The 16,471-nt window shown below is 38.2% G+C and overlaps 3 protein-coding genes across 8 annotated transcripts in view; 1 reads left to right on the plus strand and 2 right to left on the minus strand.

The window, feature by feature from the left end:
• LOC128681388 (aldo-keto reductase AKR2E4-like) overlaps positions 1-3,755 on the plus strand; it is a 19,143-nt gene extending 15,388 nt beyond the window's left edge. For 3 of the 4 annotated variants that reach the window (XM_053765241.2, XM_053765240.1, XM_053765237.1), the window contains exons 4-7: positions 717-833; positions 1,829-2,008; positions 2,545-2,745; positions 3,416-3,755. In XM_053765241.2, the coding sequence (XP_053621216.1) occupies positions 717-833; positions 1,829-2,008; positions 2,545-2,745; positions 3,416-3,643 (726 nt within the window). In that variant the 3' untranslated portion in view covers positions 3,644-3,755. The remainder of the gene's footprint in view (positions 1-716; positions 834-1,828; positions 2,009-2,544; positions 2,746-3,415) is intronic. The other variant, XM_053765239.1, reaches the window with a different exon arrangement.
• On the minus strand, positions 3,713-10,607 carry LOC128681387 (uncharacterized). Of its 3 annotated transcripts, none has more exons than XR_010370266.1 (8): positions 10,136-10,607; positions 9,564-9,745; positions 8,311-8,874; positions 7,716-7,880; positions 7,174-7,357; positions 5,249-5,347; positions 4,563-4,731; positions 3,713-3,854 (listed from the first exon to the last, which is right to left on the minus strand). XR_010370266.1 is itself a non-coding variant. In XM_053765235.2 (8 exons), the coding sequence occupies exons 1-8, from the start codon at positions 10,165-10,167 to the stop codon at positions 3,734-3,736; spliced, it is 1,566 nt and encodes a 521-aa protein (XP_053621210.1). In that variant the 5' UTR covers positions 10,168-10,607; the 3' UTR covers positions 3,713-3,733. The 3 variants fall into 3 exon arrangements, 2 of the variants coding, with proteins under 2 accessions (XP_053621210.1, XP_053621211.1); XM_053765235.2 differs by having other exon boundaries at positions 5,249-5,397; XM_053765236.2 differs by lacking the exon at positions 3,713-3,854 and adding an exon at positions 4,101-4,225 and having other exon boundaries at positions 5,249-5,397.
• A 28-nt stretch (positions 10,608-10,635) lies between these two features.
• On the minus strand, positions 10,636-15,976 carry LOC135309988 (uncharacterized). The gene is made up of 4 exons (XM_064436880.1): positions 15,953-15,976; positions 12,208-12,344; positions 11,392-11,560; positions 10,636-10,786 (listed from the first exon to the last, which is right to left on the minus strand). Exons 2-4 carry the CDS (start codon positions 12,338-12,340, stop codon positions 10,636-10,638), a joined length of 453 nt encoding a protein of 150 aa, XP_064292950.1. The 5' UTR covers positions 12,341-12,344; positions 15,953-15,976.
• Positions 15,977-16,471: the final 495 nt, after the last annotated feature.

Raw genomic sequence — 16,471 nt, forward strand, 5'->3', positions numbered from 1 at the left:
ACTTAGTTTTTTATTTATAAGTTTTATATTCACAATCTTAGTATGTTATGCACATACATAAATGCATTGCAATGCAATAGAAGGTTCAGCAATACGATTGGTGACACAAGACACGCGAGCACACCAGCGAGTTCAAAATCCTTGAAGCTGCCAAAGCCGAAATCGATCGGACAACATCAAATCAAATCAAACACAAATGAGATAACGAGAGATCTTTGAATTTACATTCTTGGCTTCCTAATCATAAAAGGTAAAAATGGAAGCAAAAACTTGCAAGATTTTATTACAGACAGACAACGACGGTGAAAGTAAAGGTTCCCTATTGTTATTCATACAATTTTATGTCATAATTTAACATGGGACACTTTTACTTATCATAATAGTTGTACGCACAATATCAATTCGGCATAAGCATAACAATTTTTAAGCATAATATTCTAGAGCATATTGACGGCTTGTGGGCGGCCCGAGGGCCACCCCGCCGCACCCTGACCTACTGCTACACTATAGCTTTATGCAAATCAACATTATGGTAAAATACATTAGCCTAAACTATAATTATGCTTATTGAAAAGGTATGTTAAAAAACAAGTATGTCAAAATATAATTATCTCGTTATGCTAAATTAAATTGGGATAAAAAATTTATGCGAAAAAAAAAGGGATCCCGAAAGTAAATAAAAGTTATAAAATGATGGATAATATCAAATGTTACAGTTATGGAACACCCACCACAAGAGGTCGCAGGTCGCCGATGCGCTGAAGACATCACTGGACAAACTCGGCTTGGACTGCGTGGATCTGTACTTGATGCACTGGCCTATTGGGTTGAATGTTAGTATTTTTTTCATAAAAGTTTTAGGTATACAGGTTTACTGGTATCTAACGCACGACTTCCAAAGGCGCATAAGGTACATAGAGACTAACATCTTTTGTTCGTAAATGTAATAAATACAAAAGCTTTCCTTTTTTTAGTTTTAATGTCGTTTGTATAAAACGTTAACTCTATGTTCGATTCCGCTCTGTACTATTTCGTGTTGCTTGGTTATTACATAGAGATAAAACGTGTGGAATCGCAAATTAGATTGTATTTTTTTTATATGAAAAAAAAGCCACGAATCACGAAAAGTCGTAGAATGAAACTTGCTTATTTTGAAGTACCCAAATTTTGCGTTTGATACCAGTAACCCTGTATAGGGAGGAAGGCAGATTGGACGAACCACATTTGCAGGATGCAGATGGCCTACTGCGAGACATACAGACACGTTACGCTGTCAGATTTTCCCATATCATGTAAAAACAAGGACGTGTGAACGCAATAACAAGCTATGTGATTTGTATTTTGTGGTAGCCCTCCAGGAGGAATGTGTGCTGAGAATAGACAGACATACACATTAAAATAGAGCAGTCCTAAAAGTTTCAGCTGAAATGGTTCATTGCGCCTGCGCTTTGGACGTTTGCTGTTCGTTTTTTAATCTTTCGACATCAATAATCATTTTAATCATCATATCGAGTGTGTTATTGCTAACACTGGTGTCAGATTTTATTCAAGTCATGATATGTGTATAAATGATGGCTCGTAGTGCAGTGGACTGGTTATTATTATTGCTTTTCGGTGCTGGTTAAATGTATATACCCAGATTACTTCGGAGCACTTTTATTGGCGCGAAAGACAAAGAGGAAGAAAAGAACATTTTTGAATGTGAGCGTAAATGTTGCTATAGTTAAAAATTTATAACAACATGACCGCAACAAACTACATCGCAGCCTTTTCTCCAAACACGTCAATTAACGAATGTAGATCTTATACACTCTAACAATATCAATAGAAAATTTTGCAGGAGGATTACACCCACTCTTCGACAGACTTCATGGAAACATGGCGCGGCTTGGAAGACGCGGTGAGCCTGGGCCTGGCCAAAGGCATAGGGGTGTCGAACTTCAACAGGGAGCAGCTGCAGAGGGTGCTGGACGAGGGAGCTGTCAAACCTGTCGCTTTGCAGATTGAGGTCCCTTAATTACATTATTTTACGAATAATGTTTCTAGTCGGAATAGCATAGAAATTATATTAATCTAGACCAGTGTTAGCCACAGCTATTTTCTTGTTATTGTCCTCATTCGGATTTTCTATCACATGAGCGTTTGTTTACCTACTACCAGCTTTTACCCGTGGCTTCGCCCGCGTCAAATTTGGTAATATCGCGCCTTTTAATGAACGCCACAGCGATCTTTTTAATTTACTACAAAGAGCTTACTAAAAAAATACTTGATCAAAGAAAAAGTATACAAAACCATGCATAATTTTGACCGAGCATTGATAAAATGGATATATAAACACTAGATGTGGCCCTGGGCTTCGCTCCCGTGGGAATTTTGAGATAAAATATAGCCTATAGCAATCTTGGATAATGTACCTTTCTAACGGTGAAAGAATTTTCGAAATCGGCTCAGTAGTTACGGAGATTAACCGCCTCAAACATAATCTCGCAAACGCTCACCTCTTTATAATAATAGTATAATAGATCGATCGAATTTGACTTCCAGGTCCACCCGCAAATCTCCCAAAAAGAACTAGTAACCTTCGCTCAATCTCAAGGCCTGGTGGTGATGGGTTACAGTCCCTTCGGCTCGTTGGTAAGAAGGTTCGGCATGATGTTCCCGGGCCCCAGGATCGACGATCCGACGCTGGTGAAGGCGGCGGAGAGGCACGGGAAGACCACGCCGCAAGTGGTTTTGCGGTGGCTGGTAGGTATTGTGTTTTTAAAAGCTATGTCCGCGGCGTCTTCTGGGTTAAACTATATAACTTATTAATTTATTAGCTTACCAACGGCTTCGCCCGCGTAAATTTCTAATTTAATGAGGACTAGACATGTCTATTCCGCTTTTTCAGAGAAATCATGATTTTCGTACAAACTTTCAACCCCAATATAGTAAAGTGGGGGCTAAAAAAAGTAGTCAATGTTTGAACGGTTCCCTATTTTTATGCATACAATTTTATGTCATATTTTAACATGGCATAAGCATAACGTTCTCACGCATAATGTTTTACGCATAACCATTTGAACCATAACTAACCTAACCCAACCTAAAATGTAATTATGCCACATTTACCCATATGCCAAAGATCAATTATGCCTTAGACCTATTATGCCAAAGAACAATAGGACAAAATAGTTTATGCGATAAAAAGCGGTCCCTATTAGAACGGGGGTCTTTGGATACATGCATACAAAATATGATCAAAATCGATCCAGCCTTGGAAGTATACTGTAACTTGTTGCCTGTAATGGTCTAATCTTCACATTTTTTATTTTTTGACATTGACAGCTGTCGTTAAGAGATTTTTTTGCTACTTTATAATATTTTGCCGGTCAAAAAGATTATGTAGGTAACGTCATTCGATTTTTATTTTCAGGTTGACAGAAACATTGTGCCAGTACCGAAAACGACGAACTTCAAAAGACTGAGAGAAAACATCGACATCTTCGATTTTGCACTAGAAAAGAGTGAGATAGAAGATATTGACAAATTCGATTCCAAAACTCGCTTCACGTTGCCGTCGTTCTGGCAATCTCATCCGTATTACCCGTTTGAGAAAGTCGAAAATCCTATTGCAGATCCGTTTGTTAAGGGTCAAAAATAAATTAATTCATAAGACTTTTAAAACAGTATTTGTTTTAATTACTTAACAGTGTTAATTTTAGCACGTTGTCAAATAAACCATTTCTTTCTTTCATAATAAATTTAATTCAGAAGTTGTTTTATTAATTGTAGGGTTACTGGAGACTTTGGTCAGTTCATTTTTGGATTTGTCTTTACTTGGCAAATACGCCGTTAATCGCTTCCTTTCACAACTGTAAGAAGAAAAAAAAAAACAAGAAAATATTGGTTATTTTTATAACAATTTTGTTCGTTTTTATGGAGGCTCTGATTTTAAAACAGCTTGCCTGATATCCCTCTTTGGGAATGTTGTCGTTGCCTTTTAGCTGTCAAGGCGTTGTATTCTCGTCACGTATCGTATGACACCTATACGTTAAAGAGTTACTATTGACCAGGGTACACGCCTTGCCCGCGACTTGGTACGCGTAAGAGAGCTTACCGGTCAATCGCGCTACACTCCACTACGTTGCTTGGGTATTATTGTATGCCACGAGATGGAGCAGTATCACATTTTTATCAGTTTATCAGCGAAAACTGAAATATCCTCTTTTCAAATTATTCCACACTAGAAAAAGGAATTTATTGCAAAATATTACAGTTTTCCATTACACAATGTAGTCACAGGCAACTATGAAGATTTTGGTGGCTAATGAACAAAATAAATTGGAAAAAACCTTGAGACCGGCGTGGCCGAGCACTCTAAAAATCCCAATCTCAAATATAAATGCGATAGTAAGTTTCGTTTGTTACTTCTTCACACTTCGTCTACTCAACCAATCTTTATAAAATTTCTCGTATCGTACGTAGAAGGACATAGGCACTAGGAAAAAATAAATATCCTATGGAAAACGCGGGCAAAATCGCGAGTAAAAGCTGTTAATGTCTAAAGAAAAGTGTCTCACTAGTCTCGTAGGCTCTCATTCAACATTTCAATCGAGATCTTCATCATTTCCGACGGCGGTATCTTGTGCGCAGTCGCAAACGGCATACATTGTGTGTCGTGCAAGTGGTACGTGAATGTCGGGTCATTTTCGGGGACGATGCGGGGGTGGGAGCGTACCGCACAAATACCTGAAAAAATCGGTTCCCTATTTTTGTGCATTCAATTTTATGTCCTAATTTAACATGGCATCATGATTTAAAAGCATAACGTTCTTTCGCGTAATGGTTTACCTACGCATAACAATTTCAACCATAATTAACCTAACAAATTCAAATTCAAATTCAAAATTCTTTATTCAAAAAAAAAAACAGTCGTCTTGTCAAATTATTAAACAATAAAAGTACCTAACAATTACTTAATCAAAGTAATACTTATTCTTGTTAAAAAATGAGATAAATATGACGATAATACGAAATACGAAATTCAGAAAATCCTGCTTCGATTTTGGAATCCGGAATCCGAATTCGCGGATATCTGGATGATTCGGATTATGAATAGTCCGGAGATGCATTCCCTATCCTCAATACCGTGGATCGTAGCGACAATTATTTTCAAGGTAAAGGAAAATTTACGTGGGCGAAGCCGCGGGTACACGTACACCTCTAATGTAGTAAGTAATGTATACATTTGTTGTGTGAAACTCACCAGTAATAAATACATCTTCTATATGGTAGAAACGGGTAGAGAGCGCGGCTTTGTACAGCGCGTGCACGGCCGGCGCCGACAACACGTACGCAGCACCAGCTACGTACAAAGGGTAATAGTGTTCACTGTACACATTCCAAGGGCTGTACCTTCATGGAGATTCAAAAATTCGAATGAAAATCTCAGCATTATTAAGCTAGAATAATTTTTAAGACAGACAGTAGGTACAGCTTATCGGATAGATTTAAAACTAATTGTGCCACATCTAATAGTTTATTCCGCTGTTGGATTCACTGTTCTGTATTCATCATCATGGGGTGCCAGCTTCGAATTGAAGTTTGGAGGTCAGCATACGGAAACCCTTGCGGCTTTGGGCTGCTATTTTCCGGCCCAATCCTTTATGTCATCAAACCACTTTCGTCGAGGGCGGCCTGGAGGTCTTTTGCCAGGGATTTTGCCTTCAAGAATCAGTCTTAGAAATTCAAATTTCTGTATTACCTTTTATTTATTTGTAAGTATGTTTATTATTATTTGTATCTCCTTTTGGGATTCACGGCACATAGTCAGGTCCTTTGAGAGGCTTGCGTGGGGATATGGATCCAACACGTAGAGGCCCTTTGGAGAATTTTGATGTTGTGTAGGTCTCCCGCCAAGACCCGCTCCCGGATATACCAATGAAATGATATGCCCATGAGCAGGTCACGGCGGGAGTGCGAACTATTGCAGAATAATGGATAGAAGTACTGGTCTATAGAATGAAATTTGGATGAACTGAGAATGGGCTATTGCAAAGAATTCGGTCACCTGCCATAATCATGATAACTGACTATTCAGTGGCAGGTGGTGACTCGCCGCTCACTGGATGGGCCCCTCAAATCAGTCGCCAATTATTATTATTATTATTATAAAATTATTTATTCAATAAGAATGGATACTTACGTCAAATTTTTTCTTTAAATTAAGTCTACCGCAGACTTCCAAAGGGTGAGAAGAAGCGGCGCAACGACAAAACAGCACGATTCGGAGGTAAGTCTAATTAATATTTTCTTTGCAAACCATACAAAAATAGGTTTATTGTGGATTTGTCCCTTTTTTTAATGGTTTCTTCATAGTCGTATTCCTCATGGCTGAGGGTCGTGGTCATTACGTGGAACGAAACACACACAACAACTTTCTTGGCATCATTAATGGAGTGGTTTGCCATTGCCTTCTCCATTTCACACACAAGTTAATAATCAACCAGTGTGCAGGTTTCCTTACGGTGTTTTCCTTCACCGGAAGCAAGTGGTGGTCGATGAAAACTACTATACATGAGTCAGATTGGTATACAAACTCTGTGGCACGAGTAGGATTCGAACCTGGGACCTTTCGATCCACAGGCGGGCGTCTTAACCATTACACCGCCACCGTCATAAATCATAAGTGTATATTCGATATAAATGGCATATTACAAGTCTGATGATTATGTGAACGACAATAATGTCTGGCTCAAGCGTGGTGCAGTATCCTCATAACATATGTAATTGATTTATGACATTATTACGTACGTTTTGTACATTTAGCTTTTTATTTATATATATATATATTTTGTGTGACAATTTTCAATAATTTTATTGGAAATACACTAATTTTGACATTTTTAATAATGATTAAAATTCGTCCTCCTAATTTTTAATATATGTATAAGACCTATATTTGTTAATTGACGTCCTTGGAAAAAAGCCGCTTCTTCTTCACCTGCGCTTTGTAAGCCGGCAGTAGACTTAGTTTAAGTAATTTTTGACGTCAATAAGTGATGTATATCATCCTAAATTGAATAAAGAATTTTGAATTTTTAAAAATAGTATCTATCTCTAGTCTAGGTAACAATTCAGACGCTCCCGAATGTAGCCTCTGTTCCGATCCATACTTCTGTGTCTACTAACCATTTCTTCTTAGAATTCCTTTGCGGCTCGCCCTTGCTGATAAGCGATCCGGTTATGAGATATTCCTTGTCGGTGTTGCCATCAACCAAACTATCATCAAACACTTTAGATCTGGTATTTAGATTGAAAACTACGTGTGGTACGTCAATGTACATATCGTCGTCAGTTTTGAGTATGTAGCGAACTAAAAAATTAAAATGGCAATAAATTTATTCATTGACTTCAAAAATGACAAAGTTTCATACAAACTGGCAACCCCTATTTCACCCCCTTAGGGATGGAATTTACGAAATATCCTTTCTTAGAGGACGTCTCCTAGTCACAATCTACCTTCCTGTCGAATTTCATCTTCACGGGCTCAGTAGTTTTCGAGATTTCATGATGAATGTGTGAGTGAGTGTTTTTCGCATACATAGCATACTTGTCGTTTTATATAAAAAAGTAAAGCATACGTTCACAGTTTAATAAATGATTATAAATAACTGAAGCAGGTACTTCACAATTTACAATAAGATGATTTAAAAAAAACAAGTTACACTCACCGCTTTCGTAACAGTTATTAACAAACCACTTCAGCATCATCGTACTCTTCAAAGACAAGTTTTTATAAGAATCAACGAACCTCTCTTGAACCACATCTCGATATTTTTTCACTTCCTTATCAATTTTCTCTTGAATACTGATGGCATTCCTTCCACTCGGCATACCTGGATGAATTTCTGATCATTTCAATCACCGTCATTAACACAACCTCCTTCAAATTTCAACAAAGGCAAGAAACTTTAGACTACCTAAGTACTATAAATTATGAATCTATGTGTGGGATTATGAATAAATATTTCACATATTATTACTGCTAAACCTTTATTCAGTAACTAGGTATTACACACGAATTTAATCATAACTCTTGGTTAGCCCTCCGGCTGAGGTCCCGTTCGCCTGTCAGCCAAAGTGGCGGGAATCGTCCTGTCCCTAGACATTGACGTATATGTGACAATGACAAATCAGTGCGAACTCTACACTATGTATATTGGGAGTAGTGTAAAATTTTATCAATATTTTATTTTTAACATAAGAAGGATCTTTATGTAGAAGGATCGTAATGACGGCGCTTGAAATACTCGAAAATCCACCCACCTAATAAAAACACAACTTTAAAATCTGGCTTTTTGTGATGTGGCCATTTATTCGCTCTGATTTCCGAAACATTAAATTTAAGTTTGCGCAACGATCTTTTGTATTCCTTAGAGTCGGCTCCTTCATCAGATACTTCTTTAGTTTTATTATTAACTCTATTATCTTGGACACCTTTAGACAATCTATTTAATAACAGTACAAAATTGCTAAGCCTAAATAAATTGTCGTTTTCAACGTTACTTTCTTTTTCAGACGTGTCAGTGTTGTTATCTGCAGTAAGATCGTCAGTATAGTTAAAATTTTTGTACATATTTCTTATTTTGTGGAAAATTTGTGACGCTTTCAAGTATATTTGGTAATTCGCCCACGTTTTCCTTATAGCATTCCTATTTCTAAAGTTCGTTGTGGAAGAGCATACGAAGATAAGTAAAAAAAGTTTATATCTTTCATTCTTCGTGGAGTTTGGACACACGTCATTTGGCTCGTGGATTGTGGTTATGTTATCTGGCTGTACGTATATTTTCGTATCAATACTCAAGTATTCTGACAATCCTGGATCTACAACTGGAAAATAATATATGTAACGTTTGAAGTAAAAACATGCAAATAAAATGGCGAACTTAACCTAAAAGTATACTCTGTTATTAAAAAAGGTGTGGTTGTCGTTGCGTCACAATGGCGCACTGTGATTGGTTACAACTGGAAAATAATATATGTAACGTTTGAAGTAAAAACATACAAATAAAATGGCGAACTTAACCTAAAAGTATACTCTGTTATTTAAAAAGGTGTGGTTGTCGTTGCGTCACAATGGCGCACTGTGATTGGTTCACTGTGTCTCACTGCGAATCGACTCGACGGTGAGATGTTAATAGCAAAGCTTCGCACTACGCACGCACACAGATAAAAATGTTTTAATAAAATGGAAGTAATTAAGTATTTATTTGTATTAACTGAATTATTTCTATTATGAATAAAATATTGGATATTTTACGTAATTATCTGAAAAATACATAACCTAATTTTTATTGTAGACCTCGGTGACGCAGTGGGAAAGTGCTTGCCTCTGAACCGTTAGGTGCCGGGTTCGATCCCCGGTCGGGTCATGATGGAAAATGATCTTTATATACTATCGTTGAGTTAGTATCCCATAACACAAGTCTCGAACTTACTTTGGGGCTAGCTCAATCTGTGTGATTTGTCCTTATATATTAATTTACAAGATAATAAATGTGATTTCTCCAAAATCATACCTTTACGAAGTTGTTGCATGTCAGCACAGTTATACACGGATATGCCCATAAGTTCACAGAACATAATTACGCATGTGCAAATAAAAAACAATTTTGTTAGGACGGTCACCATCCGTCTTCTCTCTCTTTCTATTTGTCTGTTTTCTTGTTCATGCGAGTCGTGTCGGCTGGACTTTTTATATCTAGACGATCAAGAGGATAATAAATGTGTACATATTTCCCGCGTTCAGGCTTTATTTTAAAAAAAATGGTTGCCTGTAAAGTCGGTTTTACGGGCGAAGATTTTACGTGACAACGTCTTTTTACGCGCGCGGCAGACCGATCATAGTTGAGTGGGAGAGAGACGCAAGGCATTCGGCGGGCCTCTCTCTCGTTCGGTTACTCATCGTAACGTAACCGGGCGTTACACTTTTTCATAAGTGACTCCCAGCCGCCTAATTTAAGACGTTGTCACGTCAAAAGTAACCTTCAAAATCAAATGCATTAATTCCTATTTGGAGTTCCATTTCTCCTCAATTGCAGACTTTTCTTTATTACTTCTTAACATGATTGTATGAATGTAAAACCCTTACCTGTAAAATGTCCACTGGCGACGTTGTGTCATGGCGAATAAGCGACGTCATAAAATGTTTTTATATTTTATTTACACACCTGCAGCACCTCAATCCTCATTCTATGTATGTATTTAACTCTTAATACACTTTCTCTTATTACATATATCGGTATTTAGCGACCGACAACACTATTACACGCCAATTTGCAAAACAAACGTATGACCTATTAGCAACGACAATACATAAAGATAAACATTTTAATTAACACTTGAATATTACTTACACAATTTATTTTCAAATTACTCATTAAAACCAAACCGGTCAAGTATGAATCGGGTGCATTGCGGTGCGTAGGTGTTAAGACAAAGCTGATTTGGCTACATGTTATTTCTTCGTGATTTTCTTTTGGATGTTGTTATCTCTCTCTCTCATCTGCATCAGCGTCAGAGTCCGCTTGCCAACTATCGTCGGCATCCCTAGTTGTCAGACCATTGTCACGCATATCATCCTTGACGACATCAAGCCAGCACTTCGTAGGTTTGCCCCTTCTGCCAGGAACGTCTGTCATTGTTATTAGGGTTATTGTATATACTTTGGTTTGTCCGTCCGATTGTAGTTTCCTTGGCTTTGAGACGATTCCTCTCTTGGCTCAACCTCATCCATTCACAACTGGAAAACAATTGGTTAGAACATCATAACAGTAAGGTGGAAGGAAATATTAACTATTACTACATTACATAGTATAAAGTAGTCGATTACTGCTGTATGTGTAAGTAGCAGCCCGTCCCAGCTTCGCTCGGGTAAAACTATAATTAAACTTTCACAGAAATCATCCCATAGATAATCAGATTTAAATCAAAATAATTGAAGTTCAGGATTCGAACCATCAACAGTAACAACGTGAATTCAATGGTGTTTACCGCTGAGCTGTCTACTCATATCTTTGGTTGAAGAAATTTTGAATGGGAATATTCGTTATTTCTTTTCACCCTCATTTAACTATCCTAAAGGTCAAATTTAAAAAATCCTGAAACACGAGTTTCTTTATTTTTGTTGCAAAGCATTTGAGCAAAGTTTCAAGTAGATCAGTAAAGATTTTCGTTATTTTCCATACAAACTTTACCCCCAATTATTACCCCTTTGGGGATCGAATTTTGAAAATTCCTTTCTTATCTCAGCACTACATAATAACCAACAGCTACTGCCCAAATTTCGCATTTGTAGCTTCTACTCTATACAATTTAATGCAGAAGATTTATGGATTCATGTCTTACTAATCTCGTCGGGTCTCGTCTATCATTTCCTGGGTGATCCATTTCATTCTCAACGCCGGGACCCTGTGCGCAGTCGCGACTATCATGCAGCGTGTGTCTTGCGTTAAAAACGTGAATGAGGAGTCACCACGGGGGATGAGGAGGGGGGAGGAACGGGCTGCACACAATCCTAAAAATAGATGATACACGGGTAGAATAAGCCTGTAAAAACACATAGGCTACTTTTTATCTCGAAATTCCCACAGGAGCGAAGCCCCGGGGTGCAGCTAGTAGGTATATGTATAGCATTATGGAAAACAATATTGGTATGGTACCTAGGTATCCGAAGGTTAAACGAATAGATGACTTAAGAAAAGTCAGAAGTGGAAAGTGGTTTCGAACAGCACAGGAAAGAAGTGAATGGTATATTGAGAGAGACGTATTGTGGTGGGATACAAAACGCTGCCAATCATTATTATGAAGGTATAAATACCCCTATTATTAATAAAAAAAAGTTAAAGTATACTTTAGTTGAACTATTATATTTTTGACATTGACAGAACAAACCATGTTCTGTCAATGTCAAAAATTATAAACTACGATTGTTAATATGATACTTTAGCGTGCTGTGGGCTTAGTGCGGGTTTGCTATTTACATCTCACCATCGAGTCTATTCGAATTGAGACGCAACGAACCAATCCCATTGCGCTATTGTGACACAACGACAACCACACTGCAATAGATTCGATGGAGAGAAGTGAAATCCTCACGCTCTAAGCCCCCAGATCGCGCAGATTCAAGTGGTGAAACTTTTTTTAAGCATATGTGTAACTTACCAGTAATAAATATATCTTCTAAATGGAAGAAAGGCGTAGTGAGCGCAGCGTTGTACAGCACAATCGCGGCCGGCGCGGACATTACGTACGCGTTTCCGGACAGGTATCGAGGGTACTCGAGACCACCGTACATATACCTGTTCAGGAATCAAATATAGCAAAAAACTGTACCTGTTTAGGTATGAATGAAAAAAACGCATTCACCGAGAGGACGAAGTGTATGTTTGTAAATATTTCATTGGGTGAAATGCATTTTCATCGATTCATTCACCATCGAGTCGATTCGAAGTGAGACGCAGGGAACATTGTGCTATTGTGACGCAACGACAACCACACTGCAATGTGATTGGTTCGCTGCGTCACACTTCGAATCGCTTCGATGGTGAGAAGTGAAATCTACTTTCTATCTCATTTGGTTATATTCCTTAGGTGTCTAGTTTATTTTTTTGTTTTTGGTGCTTACTATTTCTGATGAGCATCCGACACAGGCTTGGCATGTTCTATAAGTGCTCCTAATAGAAGGTATTCCTCATCATTATCTGCATTATCGAACTCCATAGCTCTATTATTCAGATTAAGTAGTACTTGGAGCAGGTTGACATAAGTACCCCACCGACGGGTTCCCATCTTGTCGCGATGGTGGGGCTTAGTAACCGGGGGGGCTGGTCTGACACAACCAGCCACCCCGGTGAACCAAGAGGAACCCAAGGCCAGAGACTTTGGTGGGTGCTCTGGGCCTGGTGGACGGTCCCCTCGGTAGTACTGCCATTGGCTGGTGACCCGCCACCAGCCTTTGGATGTGGAAACTAGAGGGGACCAGAGGTGGGGTCGCGGGGTTTTGTCCTCCGCGACCACAGCGCGGCCGTGGCGCTGAACACGGTGCGGTGGGGCCGCAGGGGAAGAGGAGAGTCGGTATGTCTCTCGACGATCCCCCTGTCCTCTGCGGCCGAAGGGTGGCTGCCTCTGTATCGGGCGCAATGTGTGGGTGTCACCTGCCTATCACCTCTTGCGCCCGTACAGAGGCAGACTTGGGTGCCCTGTGGCACCCAGGATTTTGTTGTGTGTGTCCTAAGTGTGTTGTGACCGCTGGTCCCTTCAGGACCAGTGGTCGGTGATGCCCGCTCCCCCCGTCAGCTTTCTGACTGGTGTGCGGAGTGCGGAGTGGGCTTGTGCTTGCTGCCCGCCCAGGTCGGGGCCGAAAGGCCGGCCGGGGGTCGTCGCGGTGAAATGCCTAGCGACCCCGTGACGTCCCCCATAACGGCAGCGTGAAAACGCCCCAGAGGTTTAGTGGGTAGGCCGACTAGCGGCCCAGGAGTCCCACACTCAGTGCGTAACAACCATTGGGTAAACAAAACAAAAAAAAAAGTTGACATAAGTATCGTCATCAGTTTTTAGTATGTAGCGAACTAAAAAAAGAGTTATTATATTACATCCTAACTAATATTATAAATGCAAAAGTAAGTAACCTTTCATCGGTGGGAAATACACGCGAGCGAAGCCGCGGACAAAAGCTGGTTAATAATAAACTCACCAGTTTCATAACAGTTATTCTTGATCCACTTCAGCATCATAATACTCTTCAATGTTAGATTATTGTACGAATCAATAAACCCCTCTTGTATCACATATATTGTAAATTCATCGTTAATTCTACCTTGAACTATTGCATTATTAGGTAAACCTAACAAAAACACGAGCTTAAAATCCGGATTATGTAATTTTAGCTTATTTATTGTTTTCCAAACAGAAGAAATTCCGAGCTGAAAATGGGAGGGAAAATGATTTCTTTTTGTCATTTGAAACGCGCGCGTAATTTCCGGCAAAGCGCCCAAATGAGAGAGAAAGTTACATTGGCTGCTACCAGTCTACCATAGACCTTTTTGTTTTTTTTTTGTTTATTCCCTCGTTTTATTGAGGAGGCAAAGGGTACTAGCCCATACAGCCAAGTCTTTTGTATTGAATATTTATATATCTACCATAGACCTTTTTGTTTTGTTTATTCCCTCGTTACATTGAGGAGGCAAAGGGTTCTAGCCCATACAGCCAAACCTCTACCATAGATCATTTAGCCTTAGACGTTACTTACGTTCTGACTTGCGTTTTTAATCTTGATCGGGTCAAGGTCATAAGTATAGTTATAATCTTTGTATTTGTCCCTTATTTTATGGAAAACTTCTGTAGCTTTCAAGTAAAGCCGGTAGTTCCCCCATGTTTTCCTTATAATTTGTCTATTCGCAAAGTTCGTCGTGGAAGAGCATACGATAATTACTAAAAATAGATTATTCGTGTCATTATACGTAGAATTAGGACAAACGTTTTTTGGTTCCTGCAATGTTGTAATATAATCTGGTTGTACATATAATCTCGCGTCCCAGTTAGAATATTCTGTCCATTCATTTACATAAACTGGAAAATAAATTCTATAAAGCCATGTCCACCAAAATCAGTGACGCGTCACAGATTTTGGTGAGACCTCACCCAGAGAATAAGCATTGCAATTCAACGTGATAATTCTGTCAGTCTTCTGGGCACTTACTTCGAGGCAATGAGTCGCAGGGACTGGCATTTTGATAAATATATGGGTTCTACCTGATTTTTATAGTTATTCTAACTACAAATTATAACAAACGAAAATTATAACGAACTAAAAACAACTAATTAAAAAAAGGTAGAATAATGTAGGTAGAGTACAATTATTCTTTTGTAGAATAGAATAAAACTATTTTTTTTTCATGTGAATTATCAAAATCAAAAATCAAAATCAAATCATTTATTCAGAAATTAGGCCTTCACAGGCACTTTTTCACGTCATATTCTAAATTAAATGATGTTTACCAAAGCTACAAACTATTAGCATTTCGGAACGAACACTGCTGAGAAGAAATGCCCTATTATGCCAATGAAGGGCTTACCATTTTTTAAATATAAATTTATGTATAATTTTTTATCAGTAATATAACATGTAAGTACACAATAAAGTACATGGTCAAAAGGTATACTGAAACATATTATGATTGTGATCAAGTGCTGATGAAAGGAATATATATATATATATATAACTATAGATCTGTTAATATAAATTATAAAATAAATTACGACAATAAATAAATAGTGTAAATAGATTCAGAGTTAAGTAAAAACGTATAAAAAAAATCACGGTGTCATCATATAAAAGACCTATTTTTGAGTACCTATGCATATGTTAGGTTTGATCGGATAATGTAAGTATAATTTCTACCAAAATCTTACCATTTCGAAGCAACCAAAGAAATAAACATTTGACTAGTACGGTTACCGTCCGACTTCGCCTTTCTTGTCTGTATTCTTGTCCGTAATGGGAGTGTCGTCGGCGGAACTTTTGGTACCTGGAACTGTTAAAGTTGATGATAAATATACAATAGACAATTATAGGAAAACATCAAAGACCAAGGTCAATCTGAAAAAGATAATTTTCTATCCTGACCGGGGATCGAACCCGGGACCTCCAGTGCAGCAGTCCGGAAACACACAGAGGAAATAAATATATGGAGAGGCCGCTGTCAATTTACCCCCACTAATCTCACAAATATCTCTTTCTTTCTAAAGTAAAATTGCTTTGGAAGACAGAGAGAGAGTTATTATTTTTTCTTTTGTCCTTGATTAGGCCACGGAGGTTAAATGTCACCTTGACACTGACATATTTAGATAAATTGACCACAAAATGGATTATACTTTCGAACGGATTCATATTGTTGGAACATCTTACCTGTTAAATGCTTGCCACGACCAATACGCTGTTTCATGGCTCAAATTGTTAAAATTAATGTTTTATTTTACTCTTGCAGCTCCTTAACCTTGGCAGTGTAGCCCAGCTATCGATGGCTTAATTCAAATTAAAAATTCTTTGTTCAATTTTCTTAGTATGACATACATCACTAAGTGACGTCAAAAAATTACTTTTAACTACAGACTGTCAAAAAACTAAAGAAAATAAATGAGTGTCTGTCGGCTGGTAACATTGGGCGTTATCACCTCATCTTGACCATTCTATTTAATATTGTAATAGCAAAAAAATGTAGTTCATTAAAAATCGGTTTTCTTCACTTTCTTAACAGACTGTATGTCTACCGCCGACTTCCAAAGCGCAGTTGAAAAAGAAGCGGCGCAACAAATTTCACCGCAGCCTTTTCTCCAAACACGCCAAAACATGTGGGTCTCACAATAAACCATATCGATTTAACTATCGATAACTTTGAATTACTATCGAATGTATATACGATTGACG

Source organism: Plodia interpunctella, chromosome 27 (assembly GCF_027563975.2).
Source record: "Plodia interpunctella isolate USDA-ARS_2022_Savannah chromosome 27, ilPloInte3.2, whole genome shotgun sequence".
Taxonomy (NCBI): Eukaryota; Metazoa; Arthropoda; class Insecta; order Lepidoptera; family Pyralidae; genus Plodia; species Plodia interpunctella.

Excerpts from the sequence above, each read along its gene's own strand:
- LOC135309988 (XM_064436880.1), bottom strand. The coding sequence starts at position 12,340 with ATGTACGGTGGTCTCGAGTACCCTCGATACCTGTCCGGAAACGCGTAC. Across the intron at positions 11,561-12,207 it reads AGAAGATATATTTATTACTG|GATTGTGTGCAGCCCGTTCC; the intron begins GTAAGTTACACA and ends ATCTATTTTTAG. Across the intron at positions 10,787-11,391 it reads GACGAGACCCGACGAGATTA|TTGTGAATGGATGAGGTTGA; the intron begins GTAAGACATGAA and ends ATTGTTTTCCAG.
- LOC128681387 (XM_053765235.2), bottom strand. The coding sequence starts at position 10,167 with ATGACACAACGTCGCCAGTGGACATTTTACAG. Across the intron at positions 7,881-8,310 it reads TAAAGTTGTGTTTTTATTAG|GTATGCCGAGTGGAAGGAAT; the intron begins GTGGGTGGATTT and ends AAATTCATCCAG. Across the intron at positions 3,855-4,562 it reads AATGAGAGCCTACGAGACTA|TTGTGAAAGGAAGCGATTAA; the intron begins GTGAGACACTTT and ends TTCTTCTTACAG.